This window comes from Fukomys damarensis, unplaced genomic scaffold, assembly GCF_012274545.1.
Source record: "Fukomys damarensis isolate Sample0158 unplaced genomic scaffold, DMR_v1.0_HiC HiC_scaffold_1, whole genome shotgun sequence".
Classification (NCBI taxonomy): domain Eukaryota; kingdom Metazoa; phylum Chordata; class Mammalia; order Rodentia; family Bathyergidae; genus Fukomys; species Fukomys damarensis.
The window spans coordinates 66,437,461-66,462,351 of NW_022900913.1; the positions used below are offsets into that span (position 1 = coordinate 66,437,461).

At 36.6% G+C, this 24,891-nt stretch overlaps 1 protein-coding gene across 5 annotated transcripts in view; it reads left to right on the forward strand.

Moving 5' to 3' along the window:
• Ccser2 (coiled-coil serine rich protein 2) overlaps positions 1-24,215 on the forward strand; it is a 158,232-nt gene extending 134,017 nt beyond the window's left edge. For 3 of the 5 annotated variants that reach the window (XM_010622592.2, XM_033761712.1, XM_010622596.3), the window contains one exon: positions 20,702-24,215. In XM_010622592.2, the coding sequence (XP_010620894.1) occupies positions 20,702-21,517 (816 nt within the window). In that variant the 3' untranslated portion in view covers positions 21,518-24,215. Of the gene's footprint in view, positions 1-7,394; positions 7,528-20,701 lie in introns of all 5 variants that reach the window. The other 2 variants (XM_010622593.3, XM_010622594.3) reach the window with 2 other exon arrangements.
• The last annotated feature ends 676 nt before the right edge of the window (positions 24,216-24,891 follow it).

The window sequence follows — 24,891 nt, forward strand, 5'->3', positions numbered from 1 at the left end:
TGGGTTGGTGGGTAGACAGACAGACAGACAGATCTGGAGATAGGGTACTCAAAGGAACATAATGGGATTTATTTCTTTTCCAAGGTCTTTTATTTATTTATATTCATTACTATGTGTATTTAAAATGTGCCATTAAACATTTTAAGTGAAAAATACATATACATTGATATTAAAAACAAGTAACATTTATGATCTCGTCTCACAGTTACTTTTAAATTGTATAATATTTAGTCAAGATTTGACACTGGCTGTTGACTATGGCCTGTGTCAGTTAGCTTTATAGATGTTGGCAGGAGCTGTGTGTGAGACATGGCTTCTGACATGCAGAGTTTATGACGATACAAGAAAGATTGCCTTTGTTGCCAGTTTTTAAAAAAACAACAGTATTTTGCATTTCTCAGTTATTTCTGAAACAAATAACTGAAAATGGAATTATTTTTTAAGGCTAGGAACAAATTAAATATGGATATTACAGCAGTTGAATGATTTTTTCAGAAATTTAAGATTATTGAAGTCTATAATATATAGTACCAAATGCCAGAACTGTAGAAGGTGTTTTTGAAACTTTCAGTATGCAGTAAGAGAAGTCGTTTGTTCTGATAGAAAACAAAAGATAGCACCAATTTTCTGCTGTTGAAATCCATTTCATTTGTGTAATGTTAGAGTTTAATTTAGGATGTGGGCAGGACAGACTGAAATTTTATTGTTGGAATCACAGCAGCCAGTGAGAAACAGGTGATCCTATTGCCTTTCCAGGAAATAATATGATCAGATTTATCTTTTTGAAAAAGTTAATCTGCTTCCATAAGAGGTAATAAAAATCACTATTTTAATGTGTGCTAACAGAGTGGTAATTTATTAGGTCTCTCCTTCCTGGAACACTCCAGTTAGAAAGCATTTCTATATTTAAAAGTGTCTCTTTAGTATTTCTAGTAGTTGTGCTTTTGATTTTTTTTTTATGCTTTGCCTAGAGAATGCCTTTTTATTTTATTTTTATCATTATTTTTTTGTTTTGTTTTGTTTTTTGAGACAGGGTCTCACTATGTAGTTGAGACTGACCTGGAACTCTCTATGTACCCCAGGCTGGTCTCGAACTCACAGCGATCCTCCTATCTCAGCCTCCCAAGTGCTGGGATTACAGGTGTGTGCCACCACGCCTGGCTGAGAATGCCTTTTTAGTGTTTTATGCTTAGAGAGTTCCCTCTAAAATAACAATAGGAAGCTGGGAGTGGTGGCACATGCCTGCAATCCCATATAATTTGGGAGCTAAGGCAGGAGGATCAGGATTGCACTTCAGGGCTAAATGGGCAACTCAGCAAGACCCTGTCAAAATGAAAGGGACTGGGGATGCAGCTTAGTCACCCCAAGGCTCTCTGGGTTTCATGTAAAGCATTGCAAAAATAAATATTTCAGAAACAGCAAAAAATAGTTTCTCTTTCCCAAATTTCTAAACAAACAGAGCTTCATGGCCATTCATTGAGCAGTGGAGTTCTTTTTCCTTAACCCTCCTATTAAATGATCTGAGTGTATGGCTTGTTTGAAGTCCTGATTGACTCCAGGTTGGGTTTGAACTTGGAGTCCTCTTGCCTTAGCCTTGCACACCCACATTGTGCTGCTTTCTTTTGATTTTTTCACTTGGTGTATCTTTTACTGTAAAAATACCTGTATTACTACACATAAAATGAATTTCCTTTAGTCTGCATATAATTGGGTCATGATTTATTGTGCCAATCTTTTAAAAAAATTTTTTTTAATCAGAGATTGAACTAGGGACCTTGCCCTTGTGAGGCAGGTGTCAGAACTACTGAGCTAAATCCCCAGCCCTATATGCCAATCTTTTTAAATTGCTGTCTTTCAACACTTTATATTTGATGTAATTATTACTATAATAGGGGTTGAGTCTGCCATTTCTGTTTTGTGTCTTCATTTTTTTTTCTCTGTTACTTGTTCCTTTTTCTTTCTATATATAGTGTTTTGAGTTTATCTCATACAGATATTTTAGTTGTTGCTCTAGGTGTTATGCTATATTTGCATGATCATATATAGTCTCCTATTGACATAGGAGAAATACAACTACACACCTGCTAGATGTCAGATGTGCCGAGTTTGTGTCCCCGGAATATTGAAGATTGAATTCCAAGTGATAGTGGAGGTTAAGAGTAGGAAATTTTTATCACTGAGGCCCTTTGTCATGGGTAATTTTTGCTGCAAAGTTACAATGTGGATACAACATGGTTCAAACTACCATCAACCTATAGAATTACATGTATAGCCACTTACCTAATACTGATCTAATAGGGAAATGTGTCATATAGCACGGGTGCATGAAAAGAGCAGAGATGTCCTCAGAAAGGGATAGGTTCAGATGCTCCATTACCCACCTGGGTGACTGTTGCCTATCTGTACTTACTGGTGGTGCTAATTGCAGTATAATCTCAAGTTACTTCTTATCCCTTAGGGAGACATGCAGGCCTGGCCACTGCATCTCTTATCTTGAGGTCTGGCCTTCTTCTGCCTCCAGCCACAATTCTCATGTCTTTATTTTTATGTTGACTTCCTTGAGAGCCCAGTCCCTCTCTGTATATTAATTTCTATTAGCTGACTATAATACTGTATGTAGAAAATATATCTCCCTTTAAGTCCACCTCCATTTATAGGAATCTTAAATATTTTCTATACATATTTTAAGGACTGCATAAGACAATATCATGCTCAGTTGGCCTTTTCTGACAGGAAAAGGGACTGGGAACACAGGTTTTATGTGACACTAGGAAGGTTACTATTTACAAGTTTGTTGCATTGCTGGACTACCTCCCTGTCCTGGACTTTTAGCTAGAGGAGCAGGCCTTTTGTTTGTTTGCATTCATTGATGTTTCCAGGTGTTGGCTTTGTCATCATGCAGCTTAGGGTATATTACAGAAAAAGAAAACACAGGAGCTTCCTACCATGTTTTTCTTCAGTTCCCAAGGTCCTTAGCTGAGTGGCCTTTTGCTCTCCACCTTTCAGAGGTTTTGTGTTTGTGTTATGTGTAGTATGCGGTGCTTTTAGCTGTACTTAACAGCAGGAAAAGAAAGAAATGTGTTGGCTCCATCCTGTGTACCTGCAGTTGCTTCTTTGTGAAATATTGATCAGGATATGTTATTTTTTTCTGCTCTGTGTAAATCACTGGACAAAAACTATAGTTGACACCAAGAAAAGTAAGAGATCTGCCATCCTCAGTGCATATATTTAGTAGAAGATTAAAAAAACTGTATATGTATCTACATAGTTTTTTAGATATATAGAGATATATATGAAATATATGTTTAGATATATATATATATATAGAGAGAGAGAGAGAGAGAGAGAGAGAGAGAAATAGATATCTCTCTATATATATATATATCAACATAGTAAAAAGAGAAAAATTTCTCTAGGCAGGAATTCCAAGACCTGTGAATATTTATAAGTTATATATATATATATATATATATAGATAGAGAGAGAGAGAGAGAGAGAGAGAAATAGTTATCTCTCTCTCTATATATATATATATCAACATAGTAAAAAGAGAAAAATTTCTCTAGGCAGGAATTCCAAGACCTGTGAATATTTATAAGAGTGATTGTATTTTATTGAGCTAAGATCAGGAAAAGCTTTTAGGAAATGTACTTGAATTGGGCTGGGGCAGCTGGATAGGATTTTAACAGGTGGTTAGAGAAGGCAAGGAAGGCATTTTGGGCAGGCAGAAATAAAATGAGTAGCTTTCTTAGCCTTTTGGGGCCTAAGCTTTGTTGGCACACAGTGTCCTGTCAGCTGATAGGTAGCCATCCCTTGACATAGTGGGCAGAGCTGTGTACGTATTTATGTGACACAGTGGTCTCTCTCATCTCTGGCCTGTCCCAGACACTGATTTGTTGGTCTTAGTGAAATATATGTAGTGTCACTATTTTTATTTCAAATGTCTTAGGTGATTATAATGTGTGGTCAATACTGACAGATAGATATTACAGTTCCATCTATAGATAAATGAGACAGTTTAATTCATTTAAAATCAATAAATAGTTATTTAGAGTTTGCTCAGTACTGGTGAGTATTAGGCTAGAGAAGGCAGGATATTTAATATCTTTTAAGACTCCCACAAAGTTGTAAGAACTGTGACAGATGCTTCCATTGTTTTACAAATGAATGACTTAGCAGGAGAGACAAATTTGATTAATTGTTTAATGCCATATAGAGAAATAAAATTAAAGATAGCAATGACTCTGGAGTGGGGATAGATAGGGACAGATATGTAGGATTATTTTATAATATTTACCCAAAAAGTCAAATACAAAAGAATGCAAGAGATTAGCTGCACCCTGGAGGCCCTAAGAATCCAGCCAGGGCCTGGATCTCACAGCAATATCCCACACAAGTTCAGCTAAAGGCCCAGAGTTCAAGGCAATGTCCTCCACAAGTCCAGCCAGTGGCCTAAAGCCCATGGCAGTGTCTCACACTTGTCTGTGTTGAGGATCTGCTCTTGGAAGGTCCAAAGGCCAGTAGAAACCAGAAAACTTACACTGGTGGAGTGAAGGATTTGTCCATCAGGCTGAGGGATCTACATTGGAGCCAGGAAGTGATGTTCATGGTGAAGATCACAGCTCCCCTGATGAGAAGAACAGCCATTCCCAGTGACAGTAAGGCCCTGAGCTCCTCTTCCAAGAAGAGCTAAGTTCACATTAGGAAAACTGTCCGCAACAGGCTTTTCCTAGAAAATCAATAGTGTTTGATCTTCCCCTCCAGTTGTCTTTTTTAGGCTATTTGTAACAATCTTCAGGTGGCCTTCCATGCCCAGACCACGCTGATTCAGTTCAGTTGGGTGTTACAAGTTGACCATTAGTTAACCCACCACAATCCACCCCTGGTCAACTGGATAACCAGGCACATTTCCTTGAAGCGTAGTCTGTAGTGGCAGCTTGTGAAAAGTTAACATATCTCAATCTCTTCAGATTTACATCAATATAACAATTATATATATGCAATTCTTTATTGTTTTTGTTGTTGTTGTTTTGTACTGGAGATTGAACTCAAGACTTTGCCATTGCAAGGCAGGCAATGGAACCAACTGGGCTAAATCCCCAGCCCCTACATATATACAATTCTTATTGCACTCATTTCCACATTATGGCTTCAAATTTTAAAATTCTTTGGGTTTCCATTTATGTACAGGACTTAGCAACTTTTAAAAAACAGTCTTACATACATAAACATATAACTATATTAAAATCATAATAAGAGAGAACTATTAAAATCACAATCCTTACTTCCCTTTAACTTTGACAACCAGTGAGGCAACACTAAAAGATGTCCCAAGGAATCTTCTGCATCTCAAATACATTCTCTTTTCTGGTGAAAGACCTCAGGTCATTTTTCCATTATCCTGTTCCTTCTCAACAATACCATGCTGTCCTCTGTTTCATCCTTGCAATCCAAAACTGAACTGGAGCCTCTCCTCTGGCCAAATGCTTCTAAACATCCTGCTGCTTCTCCACTCTTAATTTCCAACATCGATCTGTCCCAAAGCCTTCAACACTAACCATACCACCATCCCAACAATATACTGTATTGAAATTTTTCTGCCACTCAGGCAGTGTCTTTAAACAGAAGCAAAATGCAGATCAATTTCCTGCCAAAGCACAACATACACTGCTTGGATCCAGCAGTCAGTGCAGTCACCAGAGGCCTCCAAAGCCTCATCCCAACTGGCAACGTTTTCACAGTACTCTGATTTTCTGGGCTTTGACCAGAGTCTCCATTACAATTTAGAGCATACCAGGGTTGCCTCTGGTCAGTCTCTCAAAACCTTTCAAATTGATTCTCAAGGCTTTGAAGCTTAAGCAACGTGGCCAGGCAACATCACAGCAAGTACCACACTATATCTGCATGGATTTGAATCCTACCCTTGTCGCCACTTTTGTTGTAGTTGGGATTTGGGGAGTGGCTGGAAACTTGGCTTTGGTTATAATCATAAGGAGGATCTGTTGTTGACTTGTTTGCCTAAAACCTTTGACCCAGAACTACCCAAATACACAGTTGCCACATATAGTATCTATGGAGAGTATGTAGGGTTATACCATATTCAATATTTTCTAAGCTATTTTTCTAAAAATCAATATGGCTAGTGAAAAAAGTATATTAATTTTTAAAGACAAGATTTGAAAAAAGTTAAAACACAGGATCTGTATTTACTGGACTATTCTAAAACTTAATAATTCTGTTCAGTTTCTTGTAGCTCTTTCCCCACCTCTATCAGCATAGAAAATGGATCTTGTTTTTATTTTATATTGCACAATGTGGGCTTACCCTTCAGTTTGAAGAAATAGATTTATTATACCTAATTGAGCCAAGGAATGTTGACAAAGAGGTGGAAAACTTTTTTTTTGAAATAGTGTTCATAAAATCTGTAAACACCAGTAAAGCCGTATTAGTAATTTACTAAAACAACATTGTTTCTGTCAGATTAATTAGTATGAAAAACTGCATATTTTCTTTTGCAAATTTGACTAGTGTGATAAAGATCTATGGCTCATTTTCTTTGGTGATATTCTAAGAGCATTTTAATGGTTTTATTTGTGGATGTCTTGATCAACAAGGAGGCTGTGTATTAACAAATGGGAGACCTAATCTAAATCTGGTTCTATTTGTGTGATACTGAATAGTTACTTTCTTAAAGACACAGTTTGATTTTGAAAGTGAGAAGTCACAATGACATTTCAAGTGTATTCTACTCCCAGTAATCTGTTATTAAAATAACGAAAGCTAAGAAATTGGGAATTACTCAGATTAAAAAGTGTGTGTGTATAAGCTGGCCTGCAAATCATGTTCTTTATAAAGGACTTACTGTCACAACATCTTAAGTCTTTTTGCTGCTGTGTTGGTTCTGCTAATTTTAGCTTATGTTCTTTCTTTTACTTCTAATCTCTGAAAACCTATAATTTAAAAAGAAATAATTTCATGTGGTATTTTTATGATTGCTTGATTCATAAATTAATGCATTTTATGTATGTTTAATAGTCTCTCCCTGTCTAAAATTCTTCCCTTCCTGAACATTAGAATTTGATACTCTAAATAAATAATATGATAGTGATTGTGATATGCACCAGAAAGACTGTTATTTCTTTTTTGTTAACTACAAATTAGAGGAAAGAATATTATATTCTTAGAAACATTTAGTATGTAACTTGTTTGCATTATGGTGTATTTGTTGTAATTTGAGCTGCCTGTATTTTAAAGTTAAATATATTCTCATTAACACTGTTGCTGTTATTTAAAAAAAAACAAACAAAAAACGAGACGAAGTATGACTGGTTTCTTTATTTTTTGGTTCCCCTTTTTTTATTATACCTCCCTACCCTGTCTCTCTCTCTGCACAGGGTGGGTATTCTGCTCCCTCCTTCTCTCCTTGGCAGGGCTCCTTCCAAGGGATCCCACGGAGTGTTCCACCGCACCGCAGACAGAGTGAGTCTGTGCCTCTCACTCCTCTCCTGCTCTGGCTTCCTGTTCATGGTATTTCCCTTCTGCATGTCGTGTCCCTCCCCAGCACCTCCTCTTACCATCCCCAGTGACCTGCAGGCAGATGCTAAATCAGCTCGCTCAGTGCAGGGGTCTCCTTAACACATCCTTTGACTGCATGTAAATGCCCTCTACTTAGGACCTCAGGAAAGCTCTCTGAGGTTAGTTCCATCCTGATGCTATTTAACCCTATTGCCAGTGACCCTAGACCTACCTGTGTGCATCTGTTATCACCTGCATTTTTTTCCCTAAGACCTGGAGATAGGAGAATTTAAAAAATGTTTTTCATCTAGTTACTTGAGAAACTGCGTATATTCTCCATGGTGATTCGATGGACGGATGCATACTGTTTAGGGAACAGGCTTGCTAGACTGTTGCACATTTCTCAGAGATTTCTTAATCAAAAGCTTTGACTATTTCACTGTTACCTAAAATATCTTGCAGTTCTTTTCAAGTTTTTTTTTTTTAACAACTAATATGTCTTTGTAATTTATCAGCTGCTTCACAGCACAGAAGAAATGGCTTTGAATATGCATGGTTTACTAACATTTCTAATGATTTAGTTATTGTTTGACTTTAACATTTTTATTTACATTAAATCTACTTTCCAAAACAGTGTTTATTATTTTGCATTATATTCTTAAGTATACCTGGTAAGTTGGTTATATTTTATCTTTTTTGAAAAGTCACCCAAAAAAGCTAATATTAATGAAAAAAAAATTCAGAGTTACTTTTATCCATGGCTTTATCCTGATTTGTGATTCATGTCAATATCATCATTATCTTTATGTATATGAAGTGTCAAACATTCAAAAGCAATTAGGAACGTGGTTTACTTAAATACAGTTTTTATTTCTTGAATTAGTAAAAATTACGAGGTGTCAACATGAATTCCAGGCAAGATGTGAAGTTTATTTTTTGGTCTCTCTTTCCCTTGTGTGCTTTTTGTTTTAATGAAAAATACAGTTTGAATAACTTTTTAAAGTAAGTTATTTAGAAGCAAGGTAATTTCTTTAGGGGAAGCAATGAGAAGAGGAATACTGTCTTACACCTTTATGAGGCGTCACTAAATTGTGAGTGAATGAATTGAAATTTTGAAGGACAGTTATAATAGATGATGATATATCCCCAAGCTGTAGCTGCTCACCAGCCTGGCTTTTACAGATTCCACTGCAGATTAACTTACCTGCCTTTGTACTTTTGGAAGTCCCTTTTAAGCAACTCTTGTTTTTTCCTCCTCCTCCTTCTTCTCAACTAGAATGGAATAGGGAATTGAAATCTAGACTTAATTTTCTATTTTGAAAATAGAGCTTTATGTTTACTTAAAAAATACTCATTCCACTGGTTTATTTTTGACCCACTGCTCTCCGCTTTCTGTTGTTGCTTCCCTCTTTAAGAGGTTCAGAGCTTTTTCATTCACAAGTATGAACAATACTCTCCTACGATACTGTCATCAGTATCTTTCTAAGTCAGACCTCTTCCTTTGCAGCACAAGGCTTTGGTTCTGCAGATTTGGGGCTACTTGAGGGAATACTGACACACTGAAGTCTTTTCCTGAGAAAGTTCCTGAATGTCTCCAACAGAACTAGCCCTGGGATTTGGTCATAGATACTTGTAGAATCCTGTTTGTGGAAAGTAATAACCAGAGCAGTTGTTCACATGTTTTGACAGCTCTTACTGAACTTGAGATGTTTCTTTGGAGGAAAAATAAGTTTAAACCACTATACTATTTTAGATTTATCCCTAGACCATTTATCCTGAGCAGTTTACCAACATTTTTTAATTGATAAAGTATAGACGAAGGAGTAGAATTCCAAGAATAAATCTAGTGGTTTTCCAGAGTGTTTTAGAATAGGTCTCACCATTTCCTACACTAAACTTATATTTAGTGAGATAATATTTGACTGCTCATTTAGTCATTATGTAGTTCCTGGTGCTCATTTTTGGAGAACTGGGTAAAATGAGGAAGGTAGAAGGTAAAAATTTCTTTCTGATGCCCTCTTGAGCCAATCTTGAGTGCACTGTATTATCTGCTAAATGTAGAAGCTAGATAGACTAGGCTGAGAGTCCTCAGTTGGGGCAACTGGTTTTGTTTGTTGGGGTAATGCGAGTAATGGGAGGGAAGGGAAGGAATGCAGGAGTAAAAATGATAAAGGTGCATTTTGTGTAATTCCCCAGCATGAATGTGATAATTAGGTATGACAAACATACTAAAAGGTAGTAGTCAGCATTCAGTACTAAAAGATAACCTGTTCTACAAAAAGAAAAAAAAGAAAAAAGAAAGAGAGAATCTGTTCTAAATGTACATATAGTGCAATAATGTTTATAAGAAATATTTATCCCAGGTCACTTTAGAAAAGCACTCCTGGCCAGGACTGTTCTTGCTAAATTTAAGAGTAACTCTAGAGAAATGGAGAAAAATGGGAGTTCCTGGTTTGTATTCTCCTCTCAATCCCAAGAATTTTTTACTTGCATTTCTTTTCAGTTTATTGGTACCTACTTTATGATGTTTATCTGTTGATTTCAAATTAAATTTTTTTCTTGATTAGCGGAGAACAATTTACATTTAGATTTTTTGGATATTTAACTCTTTCCTGCTGTCAGTAAAGACTTTTACCTTTTCTCCAAATTTATTTAGCTGGCATTGGTGTTGTCTTTGTACTCAGGTTTGCAAATATATAAAATTATGAACGATAATCTATCCATAAGAAAATGTAGTAAAATAATCCGTTACAGTAAGCCGAATACCTTAATGGTAATCCCAAATAGTGTTTCTTGCCAGAGTGTGTCCTTATAGGAATAGTAGTTGCTTCACAGAGCATATTTTGAAATAATATGTACTTATTTTAAAAGCTAACCAGGCTTTAAAAATTTGTTCTTTGGTACTTTACTTAAAAAAAAATTTAGAAAAATCTCTCTTTACCTTCTATATGTAATAACTCAGGTAAGAAAGGAAAAAAATGGTTTTAAATCAACAAAAATGACGTATATGCATCTACATATACCTTAGTAATTTCTTAGTGGGTATTGCCTGATTTTTAAGTTTATATTGTTTTTGTTTTTGATACCGGGGATCAAACTCGGGTCCTTGTGCTTGCAAGGCAGGTGGCAGAACCACTGAGCTAAATCCCCAGCCCTTTTAAGTTTATATTGTAATAAGAATTATCACCAGAATTACATTAAGAATCAGATTTATACTGTCGGATGTCCTCTTCCTCTTATAACCTTCAGGAGGTATTTTCACAAACCATTTTGACAAGTGAGAATAAATTCATTTTGCAGCACAGCTCAGTATGTATTTATTAAATGATAGTATGTATTTACAACCCAGTACACGTGTGTATATATTTAAAATTCTGATAAAATATTCATGAAGCAGCTCTGCTGCTACTCTTGGTATTTTATTTTCTTTGCTATATTCTATTTGAGTTTTTAAAATTCTTACTGGCAGCTTGCAGTTATAAAAACACCAGTCTGTTTTGTCCACCCATATTAATGCACCAGCTTTAAACATGAAGCCTAGATAATGTAATATGCATAGATTTTGTATATATAACCTAGTAAAGCCATATTTCCAGAAATAGACTTTATTTTTAAGTGGTGCCTCCTAAGGATTAAGCCTATGCTGAGACAAATTTTTTTGTGTTTTGGAAATAAAATGGCTCAGAAAACTAAAATGAGATTCCATTCGACCCAGCTATTTCCCTTCTAGGTATCTTCCTGGAGGAGTTACAGACATCATGTTACAGTAATGTATGCACACCCATTTTTATATCACAACAGCTAAATCTTGGAAGCAGCCTATGTGTCTGTCCAAATAGATGAATGGATATAGAAAATGTGGTATTTATACCCAATGGAGTACTACTCTGCCATAAAGAAGAATAAACTTGATTGATAAATTTATAGGTAAATGGATGCACCGTGAGACCATAATGTGAAGTGAAATAAATCAGTCACATGGTCCCAAATATTGCATGGTTTCGCTTATATGAGAAACCCAAAATATAAAGAGTGAAGTAAAAGACAATAGGAAATAGCTTGATGGATCTTTAGCATATGGGAAGAAGACCAAGGGGTGGAGGGAGGAGAATGAGAAGGGAGGGGAAAGGTGATAAAGGAAAGAGCTGAGATGTGTTATATATACATATCACATCTCCACAAGAAATGTTGTCATTATGTACTAGTAAAAAATTAATGAGGAAGAAACAAAAAGAGCAGTTTAAGCACCTGAGGCAGTTATGTGGCCCAGATCAGCCAGGGCACCCACTCTGCACGTTCCCTGGTTGCTGGCCTGTGTGCTCTCAACCATACTTCTCTGGCTTTGTTTATTCTTTCAGCCTTTTTAGCTGGAGAATTGTGCTGTCTGGATTCATACCCTCTTATTAGTCTGATTATCTAATGCTGCATTTTTACAAATTTTTCACATAGAAATTTTTATGTATAGTTTTAAAAGTTTAGCCATATATTTAAGAAAGAGGAAAGAACTAATTTTACTTACAATGGTTTTTAATATCTTAAGTGTTTTTCTAGGCATTGTATTTAAATTATCACTTGATCCTCACTGTAACTCTTTGAGTCAGAGCTATTATTATCCAGATTTTATAGGGAAAATGTAAATAAATAAATCAGAGTAAATGACCAAATCAGTGACCATTCTAAGTCCAGAACCTGAATTTTATGTTATTGTAAATATAGTACTGTGATATTTTATTTAAAACTTAAATTTTCTTATTTATAGTGTAATGTAATGGCTCACTGTAGAGTAATTAAAATAACATATTTTATTTCCTTCTAATCTTTTTATTTTATATTTTCAGTTTTTTGCTTAGATTTTTTTCATATAGTATGTTACATAAACTTTTCATGTAGTCAATATTTCTTACAGTCTCTACCTTAGGGCTGGAGGTTAACGCATTATCATATGGATACATTTTAACTGACTATTGCTTGACCCTGGTTGTATTTCTAGGTACAGAGATACTCCTTCTGTGCAGTTTACCCTTGTGTTCTGTTAGAAGGGCATTATTTAAAAGGATGTGCTCTTTCCAGGGGCACATGCTCATGCCATCAAAATTTAAATGGCTCAAGCTGATTGACTCTAACGTGTGACTGTAATCAATTTTATATGTAAGGGATAACTTCATTCTTAACCATTTTAATGAGAAATTAGCTCTGAGAGTGACTTTTCATAAAAATAAAATATTTTTAATGAACTGGAAACTAGGATAACTTGATAGAAACAGCTAAATCATTTTACAGTATGATAACTTTTCATTTATATGTGGTTAACATAGAATGTGATACTGTGTGCATTTTTGCAGCTAATCTCAAATGTTATTTAGTACAATTATTAGTTAACTGACTAGAAATGTGCACCTAACTCATGGTCCAGTAGGCCTTTCCATAAACCTAGGTATGCATTCCTTTCTCTCCACATCTGCAGTTGTGGGATACACAGAATTACTATTTTCTATTATATAAAGCTCTTTGTAACAGTGAGATTGTGGGATTATTTCTTTAGTCAGCATTTGTTGCTATGACAGTGCTTGCAGTAGTGTTGTATTCTGGATAAACATACCATGTACATTGGTCACACTAAGGGACTTGTACTATTGTGATGTCATTTTTTTTTCTAAACTACTCTATCTTTAAGATACAGAACCATGCACTTAATCATGTGAAACTGATTTGCTTGTATTGTAAATATTTAAGTTATTCTTAATCACTTCGATAATTTGTAAAAGTACCTACTGCATAATCGACTAAGAAAAGCCATTTAGTTCCTTATTTCTTTCTGGTTTTTTTGGGGGGAGTACTGGGGACCAAACTCAGGACCTTGCACTTGCGAGGCAGGCGGCAGAACCACTGAACTAAATCCCTGGCTTAACTCCTTATTTCTTAATTTATAAGTAAATTATATTTGCCAACCCTTATTCTCTGTAAGTTTTCAGAGATCTAGAGAAATACGAGCATTTTTGGTTTCCAAAAATACTAGAAACTGTGATTGGCTTCATGTGAACTCCTGAGAAACAGACTTTGAATCTAGTTATAGTAGGAACCTAGGTAAATCTTCCCTCTTCATAGTAATATAGAGCTTCACATGCATTCTGCAACATTGTATTTAAGTTAATATGTTTAGTGGTCTTTAATTCAATAGCAGTAGTAAAGGTGAACTAACAAATGCTGAAATTTATCTACTTCTATAATATGCAAAAGCTTTAAAAAGTATTTCCAAAAATTATTTTTACTTTCTTTGCAAAGGATTACATGGTGCCAAACCTTTTTAAGTCGTTGGACTATGAATATTAGATTATGTCAAAATTCTTTTCAGATTTGGTGTAAGAGTCAAGTAATTCCTTCTAAGTGTGAGAAATCATACATGTACTTTTCTATGGACATAAATATTTATACTGACTTAAAACCAACTTCATCCAGAAAGTATAAACCTATTAAAATATGTTTCATCATATACATATTATGGAAAGTAATGAGTAATACTTAGAAAACACAACAATAGTAAAGCAATACGTCTGGCTGCTGCCCAGTCACTGCGATCTTTGGTGTTGTGTGTGGTCTCTGATGCCGTTGTCCTGTCTTTTTCTTGTCTCTGCTCTCCCATTGTGCCATTGGCAAGGAGTTGAGAAGTTAGTCCATTACTTCTCTGACAAAGCGTGGTACAGTACAATTTTGGACTTTTTCCCTACCATCTTCCTTATACTTTTTTTGTTTTTTCTTTTACCACTTTGCATGATGCATGTCAGAGCCTGCATGAGGTTACAGGCATGTTGCAGCTGGCTCCATTTTCATCTTCCTTTTAACTACTAAAGTATATTTAATAACAGTACGTTTGTATGTATCTAGAAGATAATTTTAGGCAATTTATGTATTTTCTGGTATAGCATCTTTACATTCCGGAACAGTTCCTACTTTCTGATTTGCACACTGTGGTGTATTTTTACCAGTTATAGCTTGACATTTTTATCTGCTATCATTTTGCTAGTGAACAAGGACAAGAATGCTTGCAAAAACCTAGCCTCAGTGCTTTTCCTTAAGCTAATGCTAGAGATCTTTGAGGAGGTGTGAGACAGGAAAGGTGAAGATGTCTTAGTGGTGAGGGACAATTTGCCTTTCCTTATTGATCCTCCAGTAGGTCACAGTGGAGCCACCTCTTTTCAGAAATATTGCTCCATGGTGTGACTTGGGTTTGTTGCCTGAGTGTTGTTCTGTGTAGGTGAGCTCACATAGGAAGGAAAAAAAGGCATTATCCAGGAAATCAAGGACCTGAATGATGGTCTTGAGTCTGTCTGTAGAGTATAATAAAAGTCACCTGACTATAATAAAACAGTCATCTTATCTGTGTATTCTGAAAGCCTGCGAACTTACCAGAACTACCCAAATAACAGAATAATAAAGTTTTAATGCTGCATTTAAAATTCTTCGATGGTTAAAATTCTGGCTTTGCTATTTACTAATGCATATGAAATTTGAACATGTTCCTTCTTTAAACCTCAGTTTGCTTATTCTAAAAAGAAGATAATAGCTTCTACCTGTAGTCTCATAGAATTAGACTATGAATGTAAACTTAAAATTTTGGATCTCTGTCTTTAGAATAAAGGGAACCACTACCTCTCAGAACCCAGAGTATATTAATGTTTCTCAAGCAGTTTTGCTGGATGGTGTATTAAACAGTTCATGTGCATATTGTTTTTATTTACACAGTTTTATCAGTAAAGACTCTGGTTTTGTCCTCTTTTTATAAATTATGAAATTCCACTTCAGGGCAATGAGATCATTTTCCCAGTGGTCTGGGATTGACACTCCAATCAGTCAGTCTGACTAAAAGCTAAGTATCCAATATGTGTTGGACTGGCTTCTCCATAGAGTCATATGAAAGTTCTCTCTAAACTTTAAAGTGTCTTGTATGTCAGAGCTCCAGTTTTTAGCTTTAAGAAGTCAGTAAAGATAGAAGTTAAGCCTCCTGTCAATTTAAAACATTTACTGACATTACTGAATTATGTATCTGAGGCCTAGAAACCTCCTGTTTAACAGCTGCTGGTTTATTGTTATGCAGCTAAATATCTCTTCCCCACTAAGATCCATTTGCAAAAGAGCCATAGCTTAAGTTCAACATTTTTATACTTTTTGGTAATAATAGGTGACATGTATTAAATGCTTACTGCATGCTTGGAGGATCTAGTCTAAATGTTTCCTATGTAAAATCATATTTAATTGTTAGGTTTAGAATTGGAAAATAGCTGAGTGCTTCTTTAGATAGTCCTTCCAGCCTACTTAGTTCAGAGATGCCAAGTCTTCTAGAAAAAAACACTTGATGACTAAGCTGTAGGTCATTATGAGATTTGTGCTCATGTTAACATGTAATTAATCCTTCCTGCTATCCTTCCAGACATGAATTATTAAGTCTGAACTTATTGGAGAAAATGTTTTTTCCTCTGATCAAATTTCTTTTTCCATCATTTTTTAAAAAGACTTGTTTTTATTTAATCATTAATGCTCCATCATTGACCTCATAGGAAAGTATTACTTTGAAAATTTATGGCCAGAGGAAGTTTTTAAGTACACAGCTCATATTCATTTGCTCATTAATTTTTCTAGCAAGTATTCCCACTCTGTCCTAAATTACTAGGACTACTAATTACAACACAGAATAAGTAAAGCATAGTAAACATCCGCTAGGGGCTCATGGTCTCTGGTTAGCTTTGTAAGCCATCCAGAATAGGCATGTAAGACAGTCGTTAAGACACCTACCAAGCCCTAGAATGGCTGAACAGTAGTGCCTGTTGCTGACACCTTTGACCTTATCACATGCAATCATCTAATAAGGGAATTCTCAGAATAGTATTTTCAAGTTTACATACCTAAGTAATACAAGATTTGAAGTTGCTGAATCCATTTAGATGTATTTAACTTTTAAATTCTGGACCTGGTCTCCTAATCCTCGCTAACTAAACCTTGCACAAGTTGCAAGGGATGAGCGCCTAACAGTGCACCTGGTAACTCCAGGGAGTTTCCCCGAAGTACCCCTCGGAGTGGGGAGTCCTTTTGTCCTCTGGGTCTTGTGATCTGCTGAGGCTGTGAAATGAGTGGACTGTTGAGTTTACCCGGAGACCTTCCCCAGATGCGGAGTGTTGCCTTATCTTGCCTAGCACATCCTCAGATCTCTTTCAGACCTCTAGTTTTCTTGACAGTTTCCTAATTTTAAACCTGTAAGATTATTCTCTCAGGCTGTTGGCAGTGGCCCACTACCTAATTGTTTCACTTGTAATCTCCTGCCATCCAGCTATATTTCTGAATGATTCTCCCAGTGATCCTTTTGAAACACACAGTGAGTCTTAACGATTTCTGCTTAATGTTCATCAGTATCTGCCATCATCTATGGCCCAAAACTCAGAACTGCTTAGTCTGATATGAGTTCCCTTAGGAGCTGCCTTTGCCTACACACTTTCCCATCGACACTGTTCTCTCCACATTCAATCTGATGGTTTAAAACAACTGGAACATACCACATGCTTTTTTAGCCTCTGCCTAGTATGTATTGGCCAGCTACCCAGAATGGTTTCCCTTTCTTGTGTGCTTATCAAGCCAGTACTCACTCTTTAAAAGCTTATTGCAGATTGAATGCAAATTTGGGATGCCTTTTGTGACCTTTCCAGTCAGGCTTATGTTTTCCTTTGTTTCTGTTTGCCAATTGTTATGCTTGAGATAGGGTCTCATCATTTGTTTACCTGACTGTCTCCCATGGGCCCACTAAGCCCAGGAACAATGTCATGTTCAGCTCTAGGTTTTTCACACCTGGTACAGTTCATAGCACATAACAGATACTTAGAAATGAATAGTGTTTGATATTGTTCCCTATTATTCTCATTATCCATGAGGTTCGGGACCTTTTTATTTAAATTAATTCTAAAGATGTATTAGAGCATCTTTTATGGCATAGAAGTAGCCATAGATTTGAACAAGATGAATTGTTAACATCTTGCCTTTATATGAGTGTATAGAATTTCAGAAAGTTGTAGTGTAAGCAACAAGGCATCAAAATACCTCTCTTTTTGCTTGCTAGTGGTTAGGGGTAGCTTCTTGTGGACCTTGCCAGGAGGGAATTATTAACAACCCAGTCCTTAGTGTGCAGCCTTCTCCGTGAAGTCTTCCACATATCAGGAGCAAGCCAGTTGTAGTCATTCCTTTTTCTTTTGGTACCAGGGATCGAACTCAGCAAGGCAGGTGGTGGCACTACTGAACTAAATCCCTGGCCCTCTTTTCGGTTTCTTGAGACAAGGTTGCACTATTGAGTTCAGGATGGCCTTGAACTCACTGTGTAGTCTTGACTGTTCTCTAACTCAGATCTCCTGCCTCAGTCCCCAAATGTACCACCATGCCCAACTGTCCCATTTTTTCTTGAAAGAGACATTTTTGTTCACAGTAGTGGAATTGGTTTCCTAAACTACTGTTTTCAAATAATAAAACATAAACATTTATTTTGGGATAGGGAAATTTTCTCATACCACTATTTTACTGCATTATTTAGCATATAGAAATCATTGAGTACATGCTAATTTAGACTTTCTGATTTATATAATAGTTCAATTCCTTTAGGTAAAAACCTCAACATTTTATTATTCTCTAAAACCTGGTCTTTTCCCAGTTCTTTAGCATTTGAAGTGAAACGTCATCACATGTAACACAAGCATCAGTTTTTCTGATTCTCCACAGTGTTTCACTGAGTGCTCTGATGAGAAGCGGTCAATTGGATGTGAGTGATCAGAACAGCGCAAAAGGGTGATTTATTTGCAGTGAGCCCTTTCTGGAGCTTATCCTGGTTATCCTGATCAGTTTATTCCTTATTTTGGAAAATTATACCATTTTTTAAGTAGAAAGAATTTATTGAGAGACAGAGTGGGGTCTGGAAAGTGGGTTTCCCTGGAAAATTATACCTCTTAACCCTTTCAGTGGATAGCACATGTTTAGACCTTTTTGTTGGTACTGGCAATAGGCATATGTTTTTTCACTTGTCACTAATACTTCCAGAATTCTTAAATTGTGTTGATTTTTAACATGAGACAGGGATGCCTTATTGTGCTTGAAGATGAAGAAAAGAAACAAATGCCTATATAATCATTTAATGCTGTCGCCCCCCCACACCTTTTGGTAGATTTTGGTTTCCTTAATACAGTCCTGCTCTATTTTTCCATTATTCTCAGGATGTGATCACTTTGACTTGGTCATTTTTTTCTAGGGAACTCCAGAGAGAATCTGTGGAATTAGTGGTGATTTTAGTAACTTCCATGCTGACGGACAGTTTGTTCATCTCTGCAATAATTAATTGTAAAAAACCCAGTGTTTTTAAAGTCTGGGGCAGCAGTTAGCATTAGGTAGCAACTGAGTTGGCATGGGATTTTTTGTTTTGTTTTTTTAAGACAGGGTCTCACTATGTGTAGTTTAGGCTGACCTTGAACTTACATAGCCCAGGCTGGTCTTGAATTTCTGGCCATCTTCCTATTTCAACCTTTCAAGTCCTGAAATTATAGGCGTTTGCCACCGTGCCCCACTAGCATCTTTTATTTTAAATATTCTGCAGTAAAATTTAACATAACATTGTAGAGATTTATTTTGGGTAGTTGTCTTGATTTTTTTTTTTTAAGTAACAAGTTTGTGTTTTTTCAGCAGTGAGCCTGTGCCATGGTGGCTGGCTATGCCCCCTGATTGTGAGACTGTGCCCAGTCACTCTCAGCCATGCCACAGTCCAGTCCCTGGCTGTTGACCCTGGACACCCATTGCCTAAGGCTTCTCAAGGAGGGGCAAGAGGACGAAGAGCATAAATGCTGCAGTAAAATGGGTCCCCTCTACTGTTGGAGTAGTTAGAACTGCTGTGTAGATTTATGGGTTAGCACAATAAAAAAGTTATTGTAATAGTAAAAATTATCCCTTAAAGTTCACATTTCAAAGCCTTTTTTCCCAAACTCTTGATATTTTAATCACAGTTATTTAATACAAAGTATTTGTGTAAGAGAGATAATGATGACACATCTGTTGCTGCCCACCCTGTATCAAGACAGGTCTGGCAGGCCTTGTAGCATATACTTAACCCAGTGGGCCTTTGGAAGATTACTTTTCTGATTCATATTTTTTTACTGGATGCCAAAAAGTATGATTTTTGTAGAGAATAATCACACAGTGAGATGCTGAGAAGTACTTGGGAGGCTGCATGGCCTTGAGAACTTTGCTGTTTCAGGCTTTGGTGCTTTATTTCCAGTCAGAGACAATTCCATGTTTGTTTTACACTCAGCCATCATTCCAGAGGCTGGGTTGTTTTGTTTTTGTTTCTCGTTTTTTGGTGGTGCTGTGGATGGATGTAGGGCTTCGTGTATGCTAGGCAAGTTGTCAGCAATCTATACCCCAACATCTGGTCATTTTTAATTTTATTAAATTGGTGTTTACTTTTGGGTATGGTAGTTGTGTTTTCCATATGTCAGCCATGAGGACAATGAGACAACAAATGAACAAATGAACATTTTCTTCTGAAAATTTTCAACAGGAATATTAAAGTTAGGCTAGCCGTAGCAAAGTGTGTTGACCTTTTTTGTTTATGTAATTAGGATTTTACATAAGCTGACAATGTACTCTTAATATTATATCTTCTATATCTGCTGTAATTTTAATTTTGTACAGAGGAACAGCATCGTAAAACATGGTATACAACTTTATTTTTTAAAAGACCTTTAAAATGGGTAATATTCTGAGGACCACAGTTAGATATAAATGCCTTATGGCTATTGAACAAAAGTGCTATAGAAATCATCTATCTCTTGTAGGTAAGGTTGTAAATATTTGATGAATCTGTTCAGGTAGGAATGTTTTTCTATAATCAGTCAGTACTTTAAGTACTTTAGAGTTTTCTTTTCCCCTGTTCAGTTTTGGGCTTGTTCAGTGTTTACTGCCTGTGTCATTCTTTGTTTGCATTCCCACTCTTATGTGTCTTGTGAATTGGCTTGAATATTGCAATTCATTTTTTACTTTTAAGAAACCACATACTTTCCATATTAAAACATACTAGGTTCCAACAGATCATATATGAAACTTTACTTACATTACTTCTGGGTATCATTTCTAAGATAAATTGCTGCTAATGTTCTTTTTAAATTTTTAACAGCCTCAAGTACTACAGCCTTCCTGCAGCCTTCCCAGACCCACAGACCATGCCCAGGGAAAATTAACAAAGCCACAACACACCGAGGCCCGCAGTGAGTGCATGGTCCAGGGCCTGCATCAGGGCAGTGCATATCCAGATGGAAGCTTTTCACATGGCTCACAACAGGAAAACAGCAGTGGTTTGGAAGACCAGCCTTTTCCCTCCAGCCCACAGTTCACGGTGGTTGCGGCTAAGAGGACACCTTCTGAAGTGAACTGGAACATGGCCATGAATGCTCAAGAGCCTTGCCATTTGGAAAAGAATCAAAGTAGTGACATGCAGTTTGTACCGTCTTCTCAAACACCTGCCCAGTCAAGCACAGAGGACCAAGCTATGAGAATTGGAAGAGATCAGTCTCTTTTGGTGGGCTGCCCATCTCAGCCCAAGTCCTTGCAGCTTTTAAAGCCACCTGTCTTAAGTTCTTTGGCACCTCCTCCAGATTCTGAATCATCTCCAAGTAGGACTCCCACTTGTAAGAAGTCACCAATAGTCACTCAGTGTAATTCAGCAAAACTTCAGCCAACATCTGGTCAAGCAAGTCTAGATCCGAATTTGAAAGTATCCAAGCTCCGTCCCCCTTCCACCTCTTTCAAACAAAAACAAACAAGCATCCCCAACCTTAGACCAGAGCCTCAAAACTTCCAGGCCAAGACAAGCATCCCAAGGCCATTAGCACGGCAGAAAGAAATCATGCAAAATCCAAATGGCAGTTTGCATTCTGGGGATTGTTTGGCCTCTAATCGATATTCTCGTCTTCCTAAACCAAAGATACATTAAGTACATAGCCATCACCTGTCAATTTGGTTTTTTAAAAATCTATTCTGTAATAGTTGTATGTGCTGTTTGCTACCATGTTGGAGATTCTGTTGAAAGCCTGCAAATATCAAAATTAAAATGTGGAAGTTTCCACTGGTTTGGCTCTTCCATTTTATATCCTGGTTGAAGTGCATACCATCGAAGCATACTCATCTCAGGTAAACACAAAAGTTTGCTTATCTGTCTTGGAGGCCTACAAGTCTCTAATCATGCATCCATTCCCCTGCACATCAAGAAAGTCATAATGTTAGCAATCAAGAAGTATGCTTTGCTGATTCGGTCCTGCTCTGCGGTCTGTGTTGACTGCTTATCGGAGCCCACCCCTTTCCACGTGTTCCCCTTGTGAATATAGCTGCCACTTAACTAAAGATGAGGGAATAATGAAAGATGATCATCTGTAAGCAGAGCTCTGGCCAGTGTTTTGTATATTTAAAGGGTCTGTGCAAAATCTTGGTGTTGAATAAAGGAAATCCGGCTTTAGTGGGAAATCTATGACATAAAGTTTTATTTTTCCTTATTAGGATCAGCAAGCTTTACTAGTTGTTTGATTTACAGGCAAATTTCCCAGGCTGAAAATGTTCAGTATTGTATATAAGCCAATTATATTTTGCTTTAACATCTTGTTTTTCGTACACACATTACCACTTGTGCTTGTTTTGGTACTGGGGGGATGTGGAGAGCTTGTGATACACATTGAAACCCATTCCTAATGGTGTATTTATTGTAACATGTCTTGGTGCTAGCGTTTTGCTGGCAGTTCAGGTTCAAACCCTCTAGGCTTATTTAAGGTTCCACAGCATATATTTTAAATTAAGTTTTTATTGTAATATTTATATTTATTGACTGCTAATATCTGAAGACTGGAATAATGGACTTGAAATATTTGCACAAAACTTTGGTGGGATATAACTGCTCCACACATAGGGACTTAAAGTTTATTTTCTATAGCAAAATAAGTTAAAATATTTTGAAAAAATTTAAAATTTAGGACTCTTGAGAAAGGTAAAATTCATAATAGTTTTGCTGTTCTGATTTCCTAGGTTTTTCTTTTCAGTTGGTACATTTTTGAATCACAGTTCCTTGAAAAGTAGATTTGGGAAGAAAACTAGGCCTAGACATGGGAAGTTGTGTTTCATTAAGCGATATTTCAAAAGAAATATGCTCATTATTTTAATGTGCTACCCAAATAGCTGTGGAACCTCCAAGCCATCACGTGTTTGTATGCAATCGTGCTTTGGGCCACTTGTCCAACAGTTCAGTAACTTTGCCTTCCATAATCTGAGATCATCATGTCATCTTTAGACTGGTCATCCAAAGCTAAGTGAGTTGAAATTAATATTTTTAGACAAAAATACCTTACAAGCTCAATTATGTTTTGATCATTTAACCAAATATATCAAAATGAACTATGGACAAAAAATCACTTGAATTTCTAGGGATTTCTTTAAGAAATGTACATTACTGAAGTTATTTGCTCTCTTTTAAGAGAAAAACAGCAAATGCTTGAGTGGCAATTCCCAAAGTGGCGTTTGCTCCCATTCTGATACAGGCGTTACCCCCCAAGAGCCATGCTTGTGAAGCTCCCACGAACCTTTTGTTAGACTTGTTATTAGGTGGGCAGCACAAATCTAGTGTGGAACTCTCATGCCACAGCATGTGTCTTAGTATTTCAGATTTCCTGTGCTAATGCCAGAAAACCCTTTGCCTAGTCCAGGTTCTGTCAATGTAGGGTTGCTGTCTGCAGAGCTCTGCTTTGTTGGTGGAGCTGAGCCTGGCCAGCTGCAGCTTTGTAGGTAGTTGTGTGTGATCCTTTATTTTGAAGGAGAGAGAAAACCAATTTCATGCATTGCAAATAGGATGCTGTCCTACTTCTGTAAAGTAAAATGTACTAATGAATTACATAGTACGCTTCTGTTTTGTTTAGAAGTTTGGTATAGACCCTTATGAAATATTATTTACAAGTTGGCCTTATCCTTAGGGAAAACTTTTCACATTTTTATTTTTAACACCCCGCCCCCGTCTAAAGAAAATGTCTTCATTGACTGTAACATAAAAGTATTGACTCCAGTAATTTATTCCTTTTTACTCTTTTTTTATATGAATTTGTAGAAATGTAACACATGGATGGTTCAGCTTCTCTGTACCTTGGTTGAGCCTTACTCTTGGCAGAAGATAGGATTATCAACATAATTATGAAGCATATTTAAGAGAAAAAAATCTAGAATGCTCGTACTAGTAAAATATTTTCCTGCAGTTTTCTTTAAAAGCTGCAGCGTCATGCTGGTCAGCTCTTTAGTAAATGTTAAGTCAGAAATGGAAGCAAGCATAATGTTCTCCTGAGTAACCAGAGCTCAGCTTCTCATACTCAGTTTGCTCTCTGTTTTTTGCTTCTGCATATCAGCTCTGGGCCAAGCCTTCCTCCTGCAAAAGCTTAGATCACTAATTCTTTTGTTATTGTGGTATCAGTAAACACACTTGAAATGTATAAATACAAAGTCCTGAGGAAGAAGTTACTAGGCGGTTTAAGTTTCACATTTGTGAAAGAGAAAATTAAGAGTATGCAGAATAATGTATTTGGTTGTTAATAGGATGTATATCAGTTTTTCTAAAGAAAACTTGGCCTAAGGAGTTTATAAGTTTAGGTAAGAATGGTTTTAAGGCAGTAAACAATAGATTACAGAGGTGTATCATTTAGAATTTTCTAATAATTGAGAACATGTATTTTTCTTTTGGAGTCTCATTTTCATTTGTGCAATATTTCCAGGCATCTGAGACTACTGTTCATTGTATTTATATAGATAGTAGGGAACTTACTAAGTATTTTAACAAATAAACATCTGAATATGAGAGAATATATCAGATTTGCACTTTAAATGAGCTTAACTGCTTGGAGTTGTGCCTGAAATATCAAAATGCCTCCTCTTGGGTGTGGCTTTGTTTAGTGAAATGGATTTCTCTGTAATTGTTGCTGTTTGAAAATATCAGTAGAGCCTTTTACAGAATTCTGTCCCCAGCATGCCACTTTTTCCATTAAAACACTTTTCTTTAAATGTTCTGTTGTCCCCTTAAGTATTTAACTCCTGTTACTCACCACATCAGGGAGAGTCTGACCCCCAGCATCACTTCTGGGCAAGAGGTGCACTGTGTCTTCCCTGTAGTGCAGTCCCACTGCTGGGTTCCAGAGCATGCACTCGGACTCACCAGACAGCCACACTGGAAGAGGAGACTGCAGAGCCAGCTCTGGTTACTCTCTGCCTTACACAGTAGTTTCGTGTTGCTGAGTTACTTTGGGCAGTTATGTTTGCATGCTTATGCACACATTTGAAAATCATAAC